We start from the raw sequence: 18,052 nt of genomic DNA on the forward strand, positions 1-18,052 counted from the left end.
GATATATGGGAAGCCTGAATGTTGCTTTTCATGCAAATGCAGAAGGAAGTTGCAAGAAACTCCTTTTCTTATAAATCATATACTTTACCATTTAATGTTGGGTTTTATGTTTTGCTTCATTTGATATATGCTGTTTAGCTGTAACAACTTAAATAATTAATTGCTGCAATCACTATATGAGACTTACTTCAAAACTTATAATGAATCAGTTTAAGATCAAAAAAAAAGTGTATAACCACAGGAAATTTCTTTCATTTTCCACTCTTTGCATACAACTAGCAGTATTTATATCATCAACAAGAAAATGCTTTTCTTTTTGTTTTTCACTACACCAAATTTAATTTAAGGTGTCATGCAGCTAATCCTCTGATTTTATTAGTAAATATCAGGGTCAAAAAATGTCTATATAGGTTAGAAGAAAAGCAGAATCCTGCCTTTCAGTTTTTCACACTGGGAGCTCACTTTTTACTAGACTTACAATATCATTTATAAATAAACATTTACTTCTCCATATTTGTGTTATCCTTCTCCTGACCAGAACTGTCATGAGCTGAAACTTCCAGTTAGTGGGCTGTGTGCCATCTCTCTTTGCTTGCTTCCATAAGGAATAATATATTTTAAAATGACAGGGAGTAGATTTAGATTAGATATGAGGAGGAAAACCTTCACTATGAGCGTGGTGAGGCATAGGTTGGCGAGAGAGGCTGTGAATGCCTCTTCTTGGAGGTGCTCAAGGCCAGGCTGGATGGGGCTTTGAGCAGCCTGGTCTAGTGGGAGATGTCCCTGCCCATAGCAGAGGAGGTGAAACCAAATGGTCTTTAGGGTCCCTTTAGTACGTCCTGAAAAGTTACAGGGAAGATGGGATCCTGTAAATTTGTATCTCATGAAAGTGTAACTATTTCCATAACTGCAAACTCACATGTGTTGAGGTTTGTTTCACAATGCTCTGTGGGTTTCATTCTGTGTCTTCCCCTTTGTTTTACCACTTCTTCTTTCTCATAACACTCTATTTCTATACTGATTTTAGTATCATATATTCATTGTGCACAAGAACTAACTTCATTGCATCAACCACTTCCTCCCTCATAATTTATTTTTAATATAGCACAACCATGTGAAAGGCAGAAAACAGAAGACAGAAATTTCATTCTTTGGTCAGAAGCAGACAACACAAAGAAAGGCTTTGGAAAGAACTGTGCAAGTATTGCCTTGTAGAACTCAGTCTGCCTTATTTCTTCTTTTTTTTTTTCTTTTTTTTTCTTTTTTTCTTTTTTTTTTTTTTTCTTATTAGTCACTAACAATACCCAAACAAGACTGGAAAATACTTTACTGCAAGTTTCAAGCAGGTTAGCAATGTTATAAATGCCTTCAAAGTAACTGAGGGGTAAAGATGGAAACGCCAGACATATTTTATAGCAACATTGCCAGATGCTTTGATAGATCCATTATAAATTCAACTTACATTATTATAAGCTAAGATTGCTATCTAGTTGCTGTACCTTGGATATATTATTTCTTTTCTTATCTCACTGACTCTTTTCATAGCATACATAAGAAATTTATTAGTAATGTATCAGATTTCCTGATAAGATATGGTCCAATAAGTGCTGTTATTATATTTTACTCTTTTTTCCATATAACCTTTTTCCTTTATCATTTTTTCAGTCTTTGCTGTTTGGGCATCTTCACTGGAGCAATGCTGGCTTCAGTTATCTGGAACAGCATATATTATAAAAAAATGAAATTGGAATTATTTGGTATTTCATTACACTGTAACTGTCTGGGGTAAAAAAGTTTTTGTGGCACATCCTATCTGTTTTGCATTTCCTTTAAGTCTTTTAAAGAATTTAGTTCTAATGTCTGGTGTATTTTTGCTCTGGAATAAAAGCCAATATGATATTGAGTAAATATTTGGATGAAAAGACAAAGGAGAAAAAAAGGAATGAAAAATCAGTTATTAGTGTATGAATAGTTTGAGGGTCACTTTAAGCTGAAAATAATCTAGAAGCCACTTCTCAGAAATGTGCCTTGTGAGTATCCCCAGGTGTATCCTCATCAAGCAGGAGTGCACACAGCATCTTCAGCCTGAGAACTTTCCTGTGCTCTTCCCAGTCCATTCCCATTATTGTGGCTCAGCAGAGAATACTTTCCCTTGGAATAATCTCTTGTTCCATCTCTAGCCAGTCTAACAGTGTCAAAGTGATACCACTTATTTTAAGGGGTTTTAATAGTGTATTTTTTCTAAGAAGTGTGATTTTGTAATGAGTTAAAGCAGGAATGGGGGAGCAGCTGGGTACATAATGCTAAGGAAGGTGGGAATGCTCAGGCCAGGGACTCACTTGAGTCCAAAACAAGGTACATGACTGCACCAGTATGTGCCCATGAATCTGCTCAACAGTTCAGTCTGTGGAGTGAAGGGCAGGAATCCCACAGGCAGCCATGAACCAGCCAGCATTTATTTCCAAATAAGGTTGTTGTTACAGACCCTTTAATCTAGGATCTCACAGATGCTGTATCCTATGTTTTGGAAGAGCTAATTTAGCAGGTGCAGCTTCTCATTATAACTGTGAAACTGCTAAAAGTGCTTTTTTAAACTTTGATTTTATGTTCCATTTGAAAGGCCTATTCTCTCTGCATTTGGAGGTAGCAGCTGTAGCTGGCTCTATAATTTGTTGAAAGTGGCATCTCCTACATAGAAGAGGTTATGAAATATAAAAAAAGTAAAGTGACTTATAGTAGCAAAGAGAAACACTTCCAGTTTTCATGAAAAGAAGGATATGATAAATCTGTGCCTTGGGCAGCCACTTCACGATATCTGTTGGACACTCAATCAAGACTCCATAGAGATATCAAGAGCTCATTTTCCTGGCACCAAGTCAGAAGCATTTATATGGCTATCAATGACAATTAGTCAGCTGAAAACTTCCAGCTTAACTACTTTCCTGGAGACTTTTAGGAAACTTCCTCAGCTCTGCCTAGAGGAATAGTTCTTTATAGCAAACATCCAGCCAGTATTTTCAAAGATTCAAACAATACCTGTATATCATATGAAGATTAGTTTCAGCTACCAGCATTAAATACAAACTTTACCCAAGCTCAGCAGTATTTGGATTGGGTTTTTCACTGGGGCCCCTCAGAACTGAGTTTCTACAATCCTGATTCAATCCAAGAACCATTTACTCATGGCTGCTTTGTTGCAGCCATGACATGGCTCCAGACATACTGCTCATCCGGTGCAGCTCATTGGGAATAACAATCCACTGTCATTATTTAATTTCCTCTGATATTTTGTAAATAAAATGCAATTGTCTTTTTTTAATCAAAATTTCTGCTGCAGCAGTAAAACAGAAACAATAATTAGAACCATGACTCAAAAACAAGGGTGCAAATATTTACAAATGTTTATGTTTGTTTCTTTCCTTGCTCTCTGGAACCCAGCCACAAGGAAGGACTATTAATTGCTAGATGATCTTCCTTAGTAGGAGGAAGCAAAACAGAATAGGGAGTGCTTTCAAAGAGACGTGGTGTTCAGAGCTCTGAACTTGCTTTGTTTTTGCCACACACAGCTGCTACAAATGGAAGCAATCTTCAGTATCCTAACGAAAAGCCCAAAAAACCACTCATCCAGCCTGCATGTTACAATGGTTGAAGCACAGTGTTATCCCAACTAGCTAATCACAGTTGAAATTAACACATATACTGTGTTGCTCACATCATTATCTCTTGAAATGCATTTAGCAATTGCCAGAACAGTAGGATCTCAAGCAGTGACATTTTTAATACCTTTTATGTGCAAGCAAGTTTTGTTAGTCATTCTGCAGGGGTTAAGAAAAAAATTGGGAAAAGGGTCATAAATGCACTAATTTTGAAATGATCCTCACGTTTTTGAGTACAGAAACATCTACACTGCACTGGCAGACAGAGCAGAAGAAAAAACAGCAGCCATCTGTTGTTCAAATTTGTGAACTGTCAGTTCCCCCATTTTACAGTGGCCAGTAACATCAACAAGTCCAGGAACCAGACAGCCCAAGCAGCTGATGTTTGCTAGGGATAATATTCCCCCAGCAGAGGGAATGTTATCCCCCTTCAGTCACCACCAGCCAGTAGGCATCCACCTTGTTCACAGAAAATGTGGTACTGACAAGAGTTTCTGAGGGTGTGCTGTAAGTAGGTCACTAAAATATTCTGAGTTAAAAAACCTGCCAAACAAATACAGTGACACCAGCACATCTGGTTGCAGCGTATGGGTTGAGAAGACCAGCTGAAACTCTTTATCAAAACGCTGTATTTCTGAAGGGAGCTATGGTCCTAGCTAGTAACTTTCAGACTGTGGGGTTGGTTTCTGCATTGTATGCACTTTACAGCATATTTGATTCTCTAGGAGACACTCTAGGAGAAATGCTGCCAGTCACTGCCAGCACTTGATCCAAACTGGTGGGTATGGGTAAAGCCTGCCCATACAAATCCTTGTTCTTGAAAACATAAAGGGTGGAAATAGTCCATCCACATGACCATAAACTACTTTCTTTCTCATATATAGCTCAAGGGAATGTAAAAATGCCTTTCTTCAACTGTGCCTTTACTAGGAAGACAAGACTTTAGGAACCCAGGCCTTTGAGACAAGGGCAAGGATGGAGCAAGGAGGACTTAACCTTGGTGGAGGAGAAACATATTGGGGCACATTCAAGCAAGTGTGCAACTATGGGACCTGATGGGAGGCACGCATGGGTGCTGAGGGTGCTGGCTGATGTCACTGTGAGGCCACTTTTGAATGTCTTTGAAACATCATGGGGGCTGGGAGAGGTTCCTGAAGAGGGGAAGAAAGCAGATGTTACTCCCATCTTCAAGGATGGAAGGAGCATGATCCAGGGAAATGGTCAGCCTCATTTTGATCCCTAGGAAGGTTACAAAGCAACTGATCTTGTAAATCATTTGCAGTGAGTATTCAGCATGCACTTACAAAGGGGAATTCATGCTTACCCAATGTGGCAGACTGCAATGAGGTGACTAACTAAGTGGGGGAGGGGAGACCAGAGGCTGCTGTTTACCTCGCCTTCAGAAAGGCTTTCCACAGTGTCTCCCATAATATTCTCATAGAAAAGCTGACAAAGTATTGGGCAGATAATGGACAGCGAGTTGGATTGGAAACTGGATAAACATTGTGTGGTCAGCCACAGTAAGTTCAGTTACACAAAATTGCCTAGTGGTGTGTCCCATGGGCTGATAGAGGGGCCAATACAGTATAACATCTTCATTACTGCCCTGGCAGGGGGGCAGCCTCATAAGCTTTGCAGTTGATAATAACCTGAGAGAATGTCTGATACTGCAGATGGCTGTGCTGCCATTTGGATTGGCCTCAGAGGATGGAAAAAAGAAAAGAGGAATGTCAATGGTCATGGAATCAAAAAATAGTTAAGGTTGGAAGGGACCTCTGGAGGTCATCTCTGCCCCTCCCTCACCCCCATGCAGGGTCACCTAGACTATGTCCAAATGGTCCATATTCCCCACTGTAGGACTCTGTAAACATCTGCTATATGCTGCTATCAAAGCTGAGATGCTGGGTTCAATAGAAGCTTGGTCTGATTTAATATGCACCTACCTGCATCTCTTAACAGAATATTCCCTTTTTTCATAATATGAACAGTATGTTCTGCTAAAAGATAATTTCATCCATTCAACCTATAATAATCAGAGATTTTCTCCAGTTATAGATGGTCCACTGTATCTAATTATAGCCCTACATTATGCATAATTTAGATGCTATGAATATTGTGCTATGTTCATCATTCTGTCTGACAGCTTTCTGAACTTGTTCAGTAGCTGCTTTTGAAAGAGCAGGGGTAGGGCTGCTCTGTAGATGGGAAACCTGGGCTCAACCTGCTACTTCATTACTATCAGTATCTGCTGGAAAACCAGCTGTCTGGAAAATTACAGGCAGGGACATTTCAACCAAGGCCAAATAGATAATGTGCAGGACAGAGCTGAGACTAGTGTACAGCTCTGTATCTTTGAAATCAGAGTCTAAATGAGAGTCAGTTTCCAATTTAGAATTCCTTATATGTAGCAGGCAACATCTCTGAAATGGACCAAACCACCTATGACATTTCTGAGAAAAATGAATCTGAAAGCTTAAACATAAACAGTAAAACCACAATTGCAAGTTAGTTCTGAAAATGGCTGAAAAAAGCAGTGTATGAAGGATGTTATTAAAAAGGTGTCATACATATGTAACAATCTTACAATTTTCATTGCTGTTGTCCTTGTGAAGCTGTGTATCAGCCTTTGATTTGCTTTAAATCTGTTGTCCTCTTTATCAGATGGTCTTGATGACAACTGAATAAAAAGATTGACTGGTTCAATAGATCAATCCAATAATTGGTAGGATGTGTGTAACACGTGTGTAATACTCAAGTGAGGTGTATGGGTGTCCAGAATTATCTTTCTCCTCTGTGCACACAAATGCACATGCAAACTCTGTCTGCAGAAACCAATAGCAGATTTAAAATATAAGGTAATGTTCCTCTGCATAGCAGTTCTACCCTCCTGTATATAAATTATCTTAATTATATATAACTTTTGTCTTTATTGTATATTTAAGGTGTGTCTTACTATAAAGACCATATTCTGACAGGCTGTCTACAGAAGTATTTGCACATATCTCAGTAGGAACATTTTTGGAGTGAAAATTATTAGAGCTTTAAATTTATTTGGATACTGAATTGCTGCAAGTTTCAAAGGAAGTACCAAAATAGCTAAAATGTTCTAGACCAAAGGCATTACTCAACATAATATTAAATTGTTGAAATCTGGGCTCTGTACTCATTTGCTGATATCTATTACTCTGCCAGAAAAAAAGGTAGAAAATGGCACTTGCAAATTATATACTATTCTGGTCTTGTGCATAAGTTACTTCCTGATGAATCTTTGTCGAAACCAGAACAATTTCAAAATTGTACTGTGCCTGACTCATTGAGGGAGGGTATAGGAAAAAAATTACTCATGTGAGATCTTTTACTACTGTCTGTCTCAGTTCCCCACCAAAGTCAAGAGACACACAGCCCTGGAAAGAACCTTCAAATGCTTTACAAGAGTGCCTGTAAGTAACACTTAAAGGTTAATATCAAGGAACTTTGGATGGTAATTATAGACTGAGCTAGCTGTTCTAAGGTAAAAGGACTTTCTATAAGTTATGTGTTGTCACCTTACTGATAGGATAGTCTATTCCTAAAGTTTGTGAAGCAATTTACCCCTAAACTCTCTCAAAAGTATGTGTAGAGCTATTCTGTGTAGGAGAGAGACTGTGTAATCTCATATGTTCCCTTCCTTCCCTCATAATAGAATCTACTATGTTTTGGAGAGTTGTTTTTGGCAATAGGCAAATTGCCATTTGGGTTTCCCAAACTGGGCCTACATTGCTTCCTGTGTTTTAAGGGAAGAATATGTCTGTGGATTTGTTGCATCACAGCTTCTGAGAAAATTTTATTTCTTGTTCTATGTCCCTTCCACAGCTGTCCATATTCTATGGCTGCCCACAACATATTTTCTGCGTCCTTCTCTGAGTGCCCAGCTTAGTGAAATACAACTTGTGCTGGCAATTAGGAAACACAGGGAGAGGTTCATCTTCAGACTTTGGATAGCTCTGTCTGAGTAACTCAGACACTTTTCACAGTTGAGCTAAAGTTCTCATAGAATGCAATCCATCTTCTGTGTGGGTAGACTTATAAAACAGGTTTGAAGTAACATTTCTGGGCACCTGCCCTTTTCTCTTCATTGACACACAGACAGCTCAGATGTGGATATCACAGAATCCCAGAAGACTTGGGTTAGAAGAACCCTTTTTAGAGATCATTGAGTCCAACCCCCAGTGCTACAGACATCTCAGATGACATTTAATAAATTTGTGGCATCCTAAATATCTTGTAATATCTTGCAATATTCAGGATTATCCCAAGCTATTTTCAATACATAAAGAGGAAATCTCACTCAGTTGCTATTTTTGTTTGTTTGTTTTTCCTTGTGTATAAATTGCTATATTTGCATTGCTGTGTTGTTTAGTATTTCAAGTTTCTATGTGCACATATATGATTAGATATTTTAGTCATCCCTTCTATTTAATGTGTTTAGTACCATTAAGTTTCTTTCCTCATGCAGTTAAAAGCAAATAATGTGAACTTAAGGAATTGTAAGGGTGTCAATGAAGCCCTGAGGATAGCTGCAGTAATGTTGATGGATTTTTGACTGGGCTGTTATTTGTCTGTTGCATACCCTACATTGACCAAAGGAAATAATGTGGGATGCCCTCCTGTATTTTTGCTTTTACTATGCCATAGTTCAGCACTGGATTTTTTGACAGTATCCAAAAAAGGGAAGTAATTTTCTTACATTTCAAAGTAACTGATTCAGGCTAGAAAAGAAGGCTCCTGAAACTGCCAAAAAAGGAAATATTTGTTTTTAAAATCTTATTGTGTGCTTTCTATTCTTTAACTCCTGTATAAAATCCCAACAGGATTTATGAGGCAAAGATCACTGTGTAGCTGAAGCAAGGCAAAGATCACTGTGAAGCTGGGCATCAATGGGACCTAATGTTTCTCTTAATAAGATTTTGTTTTTATGTATAAGGATCCTGCACACTATTCTGGGCAAAGGGCCTGCCAAACTTCCATACTGCTCCTGAGATCAGCCCAAACAACACTGCTGTGCAGAGAAAGTTATATCAGACTTGGTATGAAGGTGCAAAAAACTGGGTGGTACTATTCAGTCCTAAATCAATGGCACTTGTAGTCCCCAGGTTTTGCCTGACTTAGGTCTGCATCAAAATAGAAAGTAGACTTAGAGATCTGACTCCTTTTGTTATGCTTTGCTAAGTCAGCTGTTTCTCTATCAAAAACCCCTAATTATTTAGTAAATCTCATTCTTTTACTCACTATATATTTTTAGGAGATACCTTCTTCTTCCATTATATTAAAAATTGGCAAGCTGTTTGCATGGGTGACTAATCCATATACTAGATATGTAGACCTCCTGTTCATCTCTAAGCAATAAACAGCCTAGGTAGAAAAGATTTCACAAATACTCTCAGCAAGTATTTAGAGTTTCAATCTATTGCAGTTGGACTAGATGATTGTTGTTGGCCCCTTCCCACTCATTGCCCTGTTCTATTCTACTCCATTCTATCTGTAGCAAGGCATCATCAGCTGCAGGGTGAGCAAGGGACTAGGACAGGACCAAGCTGGTAGCAGAGGTGGCCACAACTACTGGGAGAGTGAATATGTAGGAGTCTCCATAGAAGGCAGGGAAGAAATCACACATAACATAAACATATACTATTAAAAAATTACATAGCTCTACCAGGGTTCACGGCTGAACTGGAAAGACATTGTCTAGGGACTCTTGATGCTATGTACTTATCTTCTACTTCCTCAAATCTGTAGCCATATCTGAAATAACAAAAACAGAACCTTAAAATATGTTTAAATTTTTCTTGTTTATTTTAAAATTAAACTAGAAAAATTCCTTTTAAATATGTTGCATTAATTTCACTACACACGAGACTTAAGAACTGTGGCCCAACCTCCTTGCCAGAGAAGCTCCTTTGGAGAATTTATTTTTATAATTACTCCTGCCAGCATGCCATATGGTAGAAGAATATCATGCTTCCAGAGCTGAGTAAATATTTCCTAGAGAGGGAAACTAAAGCATAGAGAGGTTCCCCTTGGACCCAACTAAAAAATCAGTTACGAAAGCAGAACTAAAGCACAAGAATTTCCAGCTCCCCTCTGTAGGAGGGGGAGTTTTTCATCACTAGAAACTATGGTGAAAAGAAATTGGCAGTTCAGAGCAAGAAACAGCTGTCCAAGAATCATTCTTTCCTTATGCTTCATAAATAATGGCAGCAGCCCCCATCTTAGTTCATGTTAGGAGAAGAAGTACTTTGCTTCAACCTGCAACTGAAATTAAGGTTTTGTTCTTGTTAGCCTCCTGTTATAGTTCCTAACTGTACCAAACAGCTTCAGAAAACTTTTGTGATTTATGTTTTTAAGAAGAATCATTCCAGAAAGCTCTCAGAGTTTACTATTTCTTTAAGTTCTGAATTAGCCTCTTTCATGATGCCAACAATGTATTTCTACCTCTAAGCCAGAGTATTATTTTCCTTTCCCAAGCATTCACAGCTGTATAGGTGCCTGGTGATATAAGAATGTTCAGCCTCCAAACATTTTTTTTGGGGTTGAGAGTTTTCATCCTTTGAGTGGTTCTCCTGTACTCAATGCTGAATATCTATACCTGTTGCTGATGCCTTACATGGGGAAAACTGAGGTAGGTGTCAGACAAGCCACAGAAATGCACTGTGAGCCTGACTCTTACCCTGGAAAAGTTTAAGCTCCTGAGGGGATGAGGATGTATTTTGTGACCTTCAGTGACCATGGAGAGACACCCGAGCATCCATGCCACAGGCTCCAAGGTTCACTGTGACTTTGCAATGCCTTTCCTGTCTTAAAGCTCTGGGTTCGTGCAGGTTAAGGACAAGCCTACCATGTATGTTCTGAATACTGCAGGGATCTCATGTAACACCATTGAATCAGCTCCAAAAAGGAGACTTTTTGATTCTTTTCAGATTCTGTCCATATTTTGCAAGTCTCTAGCCTCCCAGTCCAGAAGTACTTTTATTAAATCTAAGGATGCAGCCAAGCCAAAACCCCAGTCACATATTGCAGCCATTTACTGAATGCTTATAAGCATTAACCCAAATTCACCATATCCATACATACAAATGCACAAAACCATGTAAAAACTGTGCCTGAGAACAGCTGTGAAATTAGTGCTGCTAAAGAAAAGTGAAAATATGGTATTTTCTTACACAGATATTTTGGAGAGCATTAGATAAATGCTAGCCTTTTTGCATTTTGTTAAGGTTTCTTAAATCAAGGACAGAATGTATTCACTGTGCAAGGTAATTTTTCTTAGATCTACAAAGAAGTGGCAGCACATACTGTTTAACACTCTGATCGTGGAGGTGCAGGATTTGCTGACAAGGTTTGCTGGCTGTTAGGTCTGGTTCTGCTTGATTTCAGGAGCATGAACATCTCCTTTTTGATTATGTTTCCTAAAAATATCTTCTGGTAGAAAGGATGAAGCAGACCATCCACATAAGCAGAAGGGCAGCTCTGCTCATAGCAGAGCTGGAGCCAGGCAGCTCGTGTGCTAACTCTCCTCCCCACTTCACTTGCAGCACCTTCCCAAACACGGTGACTTCTACTTACTTCTGGGGCACTGACTAACTAATTTTGCTCCTGCGAAGGAGGTGTTAATTGCTCTTGTGCTTCATTTACAGCTGAGTTCACTTAGGCCCTGGAGGGGAGCAATTTTCTTAGCCTTCCCAGGACCTGTGATAGTTCTAGGAATTAAGCCTACCTTGAGAGACTACTGCCCACTGTTCGCTTGTGCTGAAGTGGTTAAACACAAAAAATACTCAGCATTTTTCAGAATAGTCCTCAGCACTATAAAGGATCAGGCCCAAGTAAGGCCAAGGAAAAGCAGCACATCAGTACAAGAAGGTCCCAGCTGGTGATGGAAGCTTGCTCCCATAATATTCAGCTCCTGTTGCACACAAAGGAGATAATGACACAACTAATAACTAATTACAATGAGAAGGAAAGGGGAAATGGTGCAGTGAATGCTAGCAGCATTCATAAAGGCTAATGCTAACAGAATACAGTATGTGTACAAAATTATAGTTTAGTTCCTGGCTACCTGCTGTGTTCAAGCTAAGCTAAAGAAAAAGTAATATCTTTAGGATGTATTTTACAAAGAAAACTGTTCCCTATTTAAGATAAATTTACCACTGTTTATTTTATTTAATTAGTATCTCATTTATTCTACAATGTTAAAATGCTAATATACATATTAATTGACCTTGCATCTTTGGACAAATTGCACTATAAATATTATAATATCTCCCATCAAACTGAATTGAATCACAGAAATATTCTGTAATTTATGTAACAGGCATACTGGTAAGCAGGACAAGTGGTGACAAGCACAAGCTATTAGGCTTAATAAGGGTTAAACACAAAATGGTAAGGTTGGAAGGGAGCACAGTGAATCATCTGCTCCAACCCTCCTGCTCAGGCAGGATCATCCCAGAGCACATGGCACAGGATTGAATCCAGGTGGTTCTTGATTATCTCCAGTGATGGAGATTCCACAACCTCTCTGGGAGCCTTTTCCAGTGCCTGGTCACCCTCACAGTTATGAGAGCCTGGAATGATTGCTGTCTTGAGACGTTTTGGGGTGCATGTGTGTGGGGAAGGGGCAGGTGGAGCCCTGCCCTGGTGAGGCAGTGCCCTGCCCTACACCCACCCCAGAGCCTGTATGCAGCCTGGCAGGGGCTGCACACTGAGGCAATGCTGCACACCCCACCCCTAGAGCCCCTAACCCAGCTCCTGAGTGGCCAAACGACTGGAAGTCCCCCCTGGGGGAAGGGCCAAGAGGTGTTTAAAATGGAACACGAAGCAAGCATGTCTTGACTTTACCCCCTCTTGGAATTTCTATCAGTTGCACAGCACTGGAATCCAGGAGTGCTAGTCTTGTGGCTCCTCTTCTATGTATTTTCTGTCTTTCTGTTTTTAATTCGTTCTTCTCAGAATTTGTGTGTAACTCAACATCAAACAGAATTAAGAGTTTCCTAAATTAATGCTTTGAGAAGTGTTTTATATTGATTGAATGCTGCATTAAATCTTTTGCCAAAGTTCTCTGATTTTCTAAAGTATTTTAAAACATAAAAGGACAAAAGATAGAAATCCTTTTAGAGTCACCTCTTCAATATTTATATCTGTGACGTTGGGTACAAATATTTTGGTCTTATGTGTGGTGGTTCAGCCTCATGTGAGTCAGACCTGCAGATTTTGCAGTGTGAAGAAGTATCAGAGAGTCAGTTAAAAGCACATCACTGTCAGTAGTATGACACTGTAAATAACAGTGTTTTTCTTTTGCTTTCCTTTTAGTTTGAGCCATTGCAGTGTCAGCAACAATCAGAAGAAAATGCAAAAATTAATCTCAATAGCTCGGAACGCCTGGGAAATTTTTATATCTGAAAGGAAGCCTGGCTGGAAGTATCAGATGCAGCTTTTTGCAGTTTGCTTTGCAGTTGGCTTCCTCTCCAGCTTTCTGTTTTTTCTTAGCATGCACTTCTCCTTGGCACACCATTCCTTGGGGCCCTTACTGATTTCTGGATTCATCTGGATTTTGCTTTCTATCATGCTCTTTTGTTTCAAGCACCTGCGCTGTTTTAGTGTTCTGTTCCTCCTTTCTTGTGGGTTGAAAAATGGCAGGAATGCTCTTATTACTGCTGGCACAGGTGTTGTGGTGGCCAACAATATTCAAAATATTTTTCACAATCTAAAGGTTCTGGCAGACAGTATAACCTGTCATTTAAAGCACGAGCAATTTGCCTTGATAAAATATTATGTTGAGGCAATAAAATGGATTTATGAGGTGGCCAAGCTTCCTCCTGAGCTACCCAAAGATTTAGTGGTCCTAAAGCATGAATTCACACCATCTTATTCAATTTTAGATGATGCATTAAAACAAGAGCTAAATGACACAGAACAAGAAATCCAGAGAATTGCTAACCAGATATCTTTTATGTTGACTATACTGCCCTATATAGGTCAGAAAGTATTGCCTATATTTGGGGTTTTTCTAGTTTCTTTTGGAACTGGCCTCTTTATCAAAAAATTTGTGGGTTCTCATAGTGCCAAATTTAAGAATACTTATATCACAAAACAGTTCATTGCATTTGATGAGCACCAAAAACAACAGCAAAGACCCTGTCTTCTGCCACTTAACAGAAAAGAGAGAAAAGAGTATGTGACAATCCCATCCTTTTTCTTCACAAGAAAGGACAGGAAAAAAGTTCTGTGTTCTTTTCTCCCTGCAATTATTCACCTTTGCATCTGGCTTCTGTTTGTTGCAGTAGACTCTTTGTTTTATTTGTTAATTATTTCTGTGAACAAATATCTCCAAGAAGTACCGGATCTAGACATTCGACTCAGTCTCTTTCAGAATGTAAGTACTTATCAGTACCATATATTTCTTAGTTTAGTGTTGAAAAATTTCCCTTCATTTTCAGCAGCTGCAGGAGCATACATATAGCAATGAACCATCAATTCTTTCCTTGAATATCATTCATTTCAAAAAGAGTCATTGCCTCTACAGATACATTGGTTGGATAGAACCAGACAGTTCTTTCGAGAGCATTGTTATACTTTTCATTCCTCCATTTATATACATGAAGAAAACCAGATGCTTAAAATTGGAAACTCACAGAACCGACATTTGTGAATCACTACCTTTTATAGCCAAAAGTCACTGTAACACTTATGTAAGAGATGCCTATTTTACTTTATCCCTTTTCTTCGTATGCATGGGCATATACACACAAAATAATGGCTTGTTGCCAAAATCTTCAGGTTCCTCTAGCAGGAGCAGCAGTAGCAGCATAGTGAACCATAGATTAACTAGGTTGGAAGATAAGTCTGGAGGCCATCAAGTCCAACCTCATGCTCAAAACAAGGACAACTGGTTAGAGCATGGTGCTAATAACACTGAGGTTGTGGATTTGAGCCCCATATGGTCCATTCACTTAACAGCTGGACTTGTTCTTTCTTGTGGATCCCTTCCAATTCAGAATATTCAGCGATTCTGTGGCAAACTTCAGAGATAGATCAGATTGCTCAGGGTCTTGTCTGGATATTCTTAAAGGAGAAGATTTGACCATTGGAGTGATGCCTTTAGTGCTAACTAAAGCTACCCAGTTTGATAGCTCAAGAATTATTCATCCCAACCAAATCAAGCAAGGGCAGCAGGAGGCCAGCATGCATGGGTGAGCAAGGAACTCCTGAAAAAGCACAGAATAGGTGGAAGAAAGAAGAGCAATCCCAGGAGGAATGGAGATGCAGTGTCTGACTGTGTAAGGATGGGGGCAGGAAAGCCAAAGCCTACCTGGAGCTGAATGAGGTGAGACAGGGTAAGGGCAGCGCAAAGGTCCACAAGCAGCAAAAGAAAGACATGGGGAAATGTAGGCCCACTGTGAAGAGTAGAAGGGTCTTGTGGCAACAAAGGACACAGAAAGCCCAAGATACTGAATGGTATCTTCAAGCTGTGCTTTTACTAGGAAGACCAGCCTTTAGGAACCCCAGGCCTTTGAGACAAGGACAAGTGTTGAGCAAGGAAGACTTAGCCCTGGTGGAGGAGAATCAAGTTAGGACACATTTAAGCAAATGTGCAACCATGGGACCTGATGGGAGGCATACATGGGTGCTGAGGGTGCTGGCTGATGTCACTGTGAGGTCACTTTTGATTGTGTTTGAAACATCATGAAGCCTGGGGGACGTTCCTGCTTCAAGAGGGGAAGAAAGCAGATGTTAGTTTCATCTTCAAGAAGGGGAATGAGGATGAATCAGGGAACTACAGTCACCCTCACCTTTATCCCTGGGAAGGTGATAGAGGATATAATCATGGAAGCCATTTTCATACAAGTGAGGGTCAGGAAATCTATTAGGAGTACTAAGCATGGATTTATAAGGGCAAGATCATACTTGACCAGTCTAACGGTTTTCTACAATAAAAACACTGGGTTGCTGAATGAAGGGAGAACAGAGGATGCTGATTGTGCTTTTATTAAGGCTTCCACTGCTGGAACACTGGAACACAGTGTCTTCATTGACAATCTGATGAAGTGTGGGCTAGAGAAAAGGAGAATGCCATGAACTGTCATGAACTGACTGAACTGTCATGAATTGACTGAACTCTTGGACCCAAAAATCCTGACTTGTGGTACACAACCATTCCTGATGTCCCCCAGGAGTAGAAACTGGAACTTATACTATTTAACCCATTCATTAATGACCTGCAAAGACAAATATATTGTAGCCACACAAACCTGCCAAACCAAAGGGACAGACACTCTGCTCTGCAGTTTTACTCCTAATCTAAGACCCTCCAACAGGGCATCTGAGCAGAGTCATAGGAGTGGAAAAATATTGAGCCATTATAACCAGATTAGCTAAATACTTTTCTGTCAGAGCCACTGAGAAGGTAAGTTTTTTAACGGTCAAAAGTGCTGGACATTGTCCCAAGAGAAATCACGAAAATAGAGTCCAAAACATTTATAAATAGCCAATAAATATATTGTTTTGAGCATGCTGTATATAGACACTGGATGGGGATGATTTAGAGTCCTTTCTAAATCTGAATATCCAGTGGGAGAAATATTAAGAAAGGAGGGAATCTGTATTATAACCAATGCCTTTTTTCCACTTTTCTTCTGCAGAAGAATGAGAAAAGCTATATAATTTCTATGAAAGAGCATATTGAAAAGACTGAGTCTTTCAAGATCCCTTTGGTTAAGCAAAACTGCATCCCTCATCCAGAGCTCGCTCCCTCCACAACATGGATTCAGCTTGGAGTCATCATCTTCTTTTTAATAATTTTTGGGTTATTCTCTGGCCTCCTGACCCAACTCAAAATACTTGTGTCAACTTCCTTTTATCCTGATACTGAGATGAAACGGATACATTATTTACATGCAAAATTACTCAAAAAAAGAGCAAAGCTACAAGAGAAAACTGGGAAGAACATGTTTGCAAGAACGGTAAGCCATGAGCCCTGGGGAAAAAAATAAACCTTCTCATTGGGTGATAGCCAGATCCAGGAAATACTTAAACACTTGTTAACTTCAATTATGTGCTAATAGACTTTCCCCAGTGCTCAGGAGCCAGAGACATGTTGCCTAATGGTAAGATTAGATAATCCAATAATTTTGTTCTGTACTTCAGTACTCATGCCTCAGACATGACACTGGTATGCTCAAATGACTATGTGCTGGCAAGAAAATACTTCTCAGATTCAGAGTCCTCTGAAAAGAAACTGTTTTCATGAACATATGAAAAGCACTTTGGGTATTCCTACAATCTAGACTGCAAGTCCTCAGCAGCAAGAGCAGCCCTAGATGTAGAGAAAGATATTCTGGTATTGCTTAGCAATATGAAAGGTGATATATTTCTGTTCTAAAACACAGTGTGACTGCATATACTATTAGGAAACAGAACTTTTTCTTGCAAAAACATTTATCCTGTACATATACATATAGATACACAGACACACTAATGGAAACAACTAACACACATGCATATACCTATGGCATATCCAGATAGAATGTTGCAGACATATAGTTTGGTTTTTTTTACAGCCTTCAATACTGATTATACAGGGTGTTAGTGTCTGGGTAATCTTAACTCAGTAATACTACAATACAGATCATATTTCTGTTTTTTTCAGGTCAATTTTTGGTTTCCAATACTCAAGGCAAGAGTGGCAGTGAAGAAGAAAGGAAGGAGTGTAGCAGAATGACAGGATGATGTGAAAGAGACAAGTGAATCTTTGGATATGGCTGACATGCCTTAGCTCCACCTGTGTTTTGCACCATCTTTCCTATAGAATGTCAATCGTAAAATGTAAAATTTCACACTAAAAGGTTTAGCAGCAGTATTTTGGAAAAGATGCCATTGTGGATAGTGTGCAGTTCACCACAGATTGTTCTGGATTAACAGTTTTTTTCAGTTTGGGGTTTGCATTATCTGGTATTGAGAAAATCAGGATGATCTGTTCTTCTACCTAAAAGTAATAAAGTAGTTTGGAGCTTTTAAAACTACACCAGAAACCTCTGTGGGTTGAGCTAGCAGAGGATGTAATGCCAGCAGCAGGTTAGTCTTCTTCACATTTGCCAGACACTGACCATAGAAGACACAGCAGAGGCTGTACATCCGTTGCCTTCTTGGATGGCCAAGAACTGGGACTTAGATGTTTCAAGACATTTTTATCTATTTCTCAAGCCTTAAGCCCTTCAGCCTGTCTCCTACCCAGAATTCCTTACTTGATTCTTGGTCCCCACTTCCACATATCCATAGACTGTATCACTAGTGCAGATTGTTCAATGCCTTTGATAATCATGAGAGGTCATGTAGCAGGTAGAAGTGGGAATGGTCGTAAGAGC

General features: G+C 39.4%; 1 protein-coding gene across 1 annotated transcript; it reads left to right on the plus strand.

Annotated features, from left to right (window-relative positions):
• The first annotated feature begins 6,733 nt into the window (after window positions 1-6,733).
• On the plus strand, window positions 6,734-17,559 carry DCSTAMP (dendrocyte expressed seven transmembrane protein). Its single transcript, XM_031504187.3, has 4 exons — window positions 6,734-7,096; window positions 13,002-14,064; window positions 16,331-16,651; window positions 17,338-17,559. The coding sequence occupies exons 2-4, from the start codon at window positions 13,039-13,041 to the stop codon at window positions 17,407-17,409; spliced, it is 1,419 nt and encodes a 472-aa protein (XP_031360047.2). The 5' UTR covers window positions 6,734-7,096; window positions 13,002-13,038; the 3' UTR covers window positions 17,410-17,559.
• The last annotated feature ends 493 nt before the right edge of the window (window positions 17,560-18,052 follow it).

This window comes from Lonchura striata, chromosome 2 (genome assembly GCF_050655825.1).
Source record: "Lonchura striata isolate lonStrDom1 chromosome 2, ASM5065582v1, whole genome shotgun sequence".
In the NCBI taxonomy this organism is placed as follows: Eukaryota; Metazoa; Chordata; class Aves; order Passeriformes; family Estrildidae; genus Lonchura; species Lonchura striata.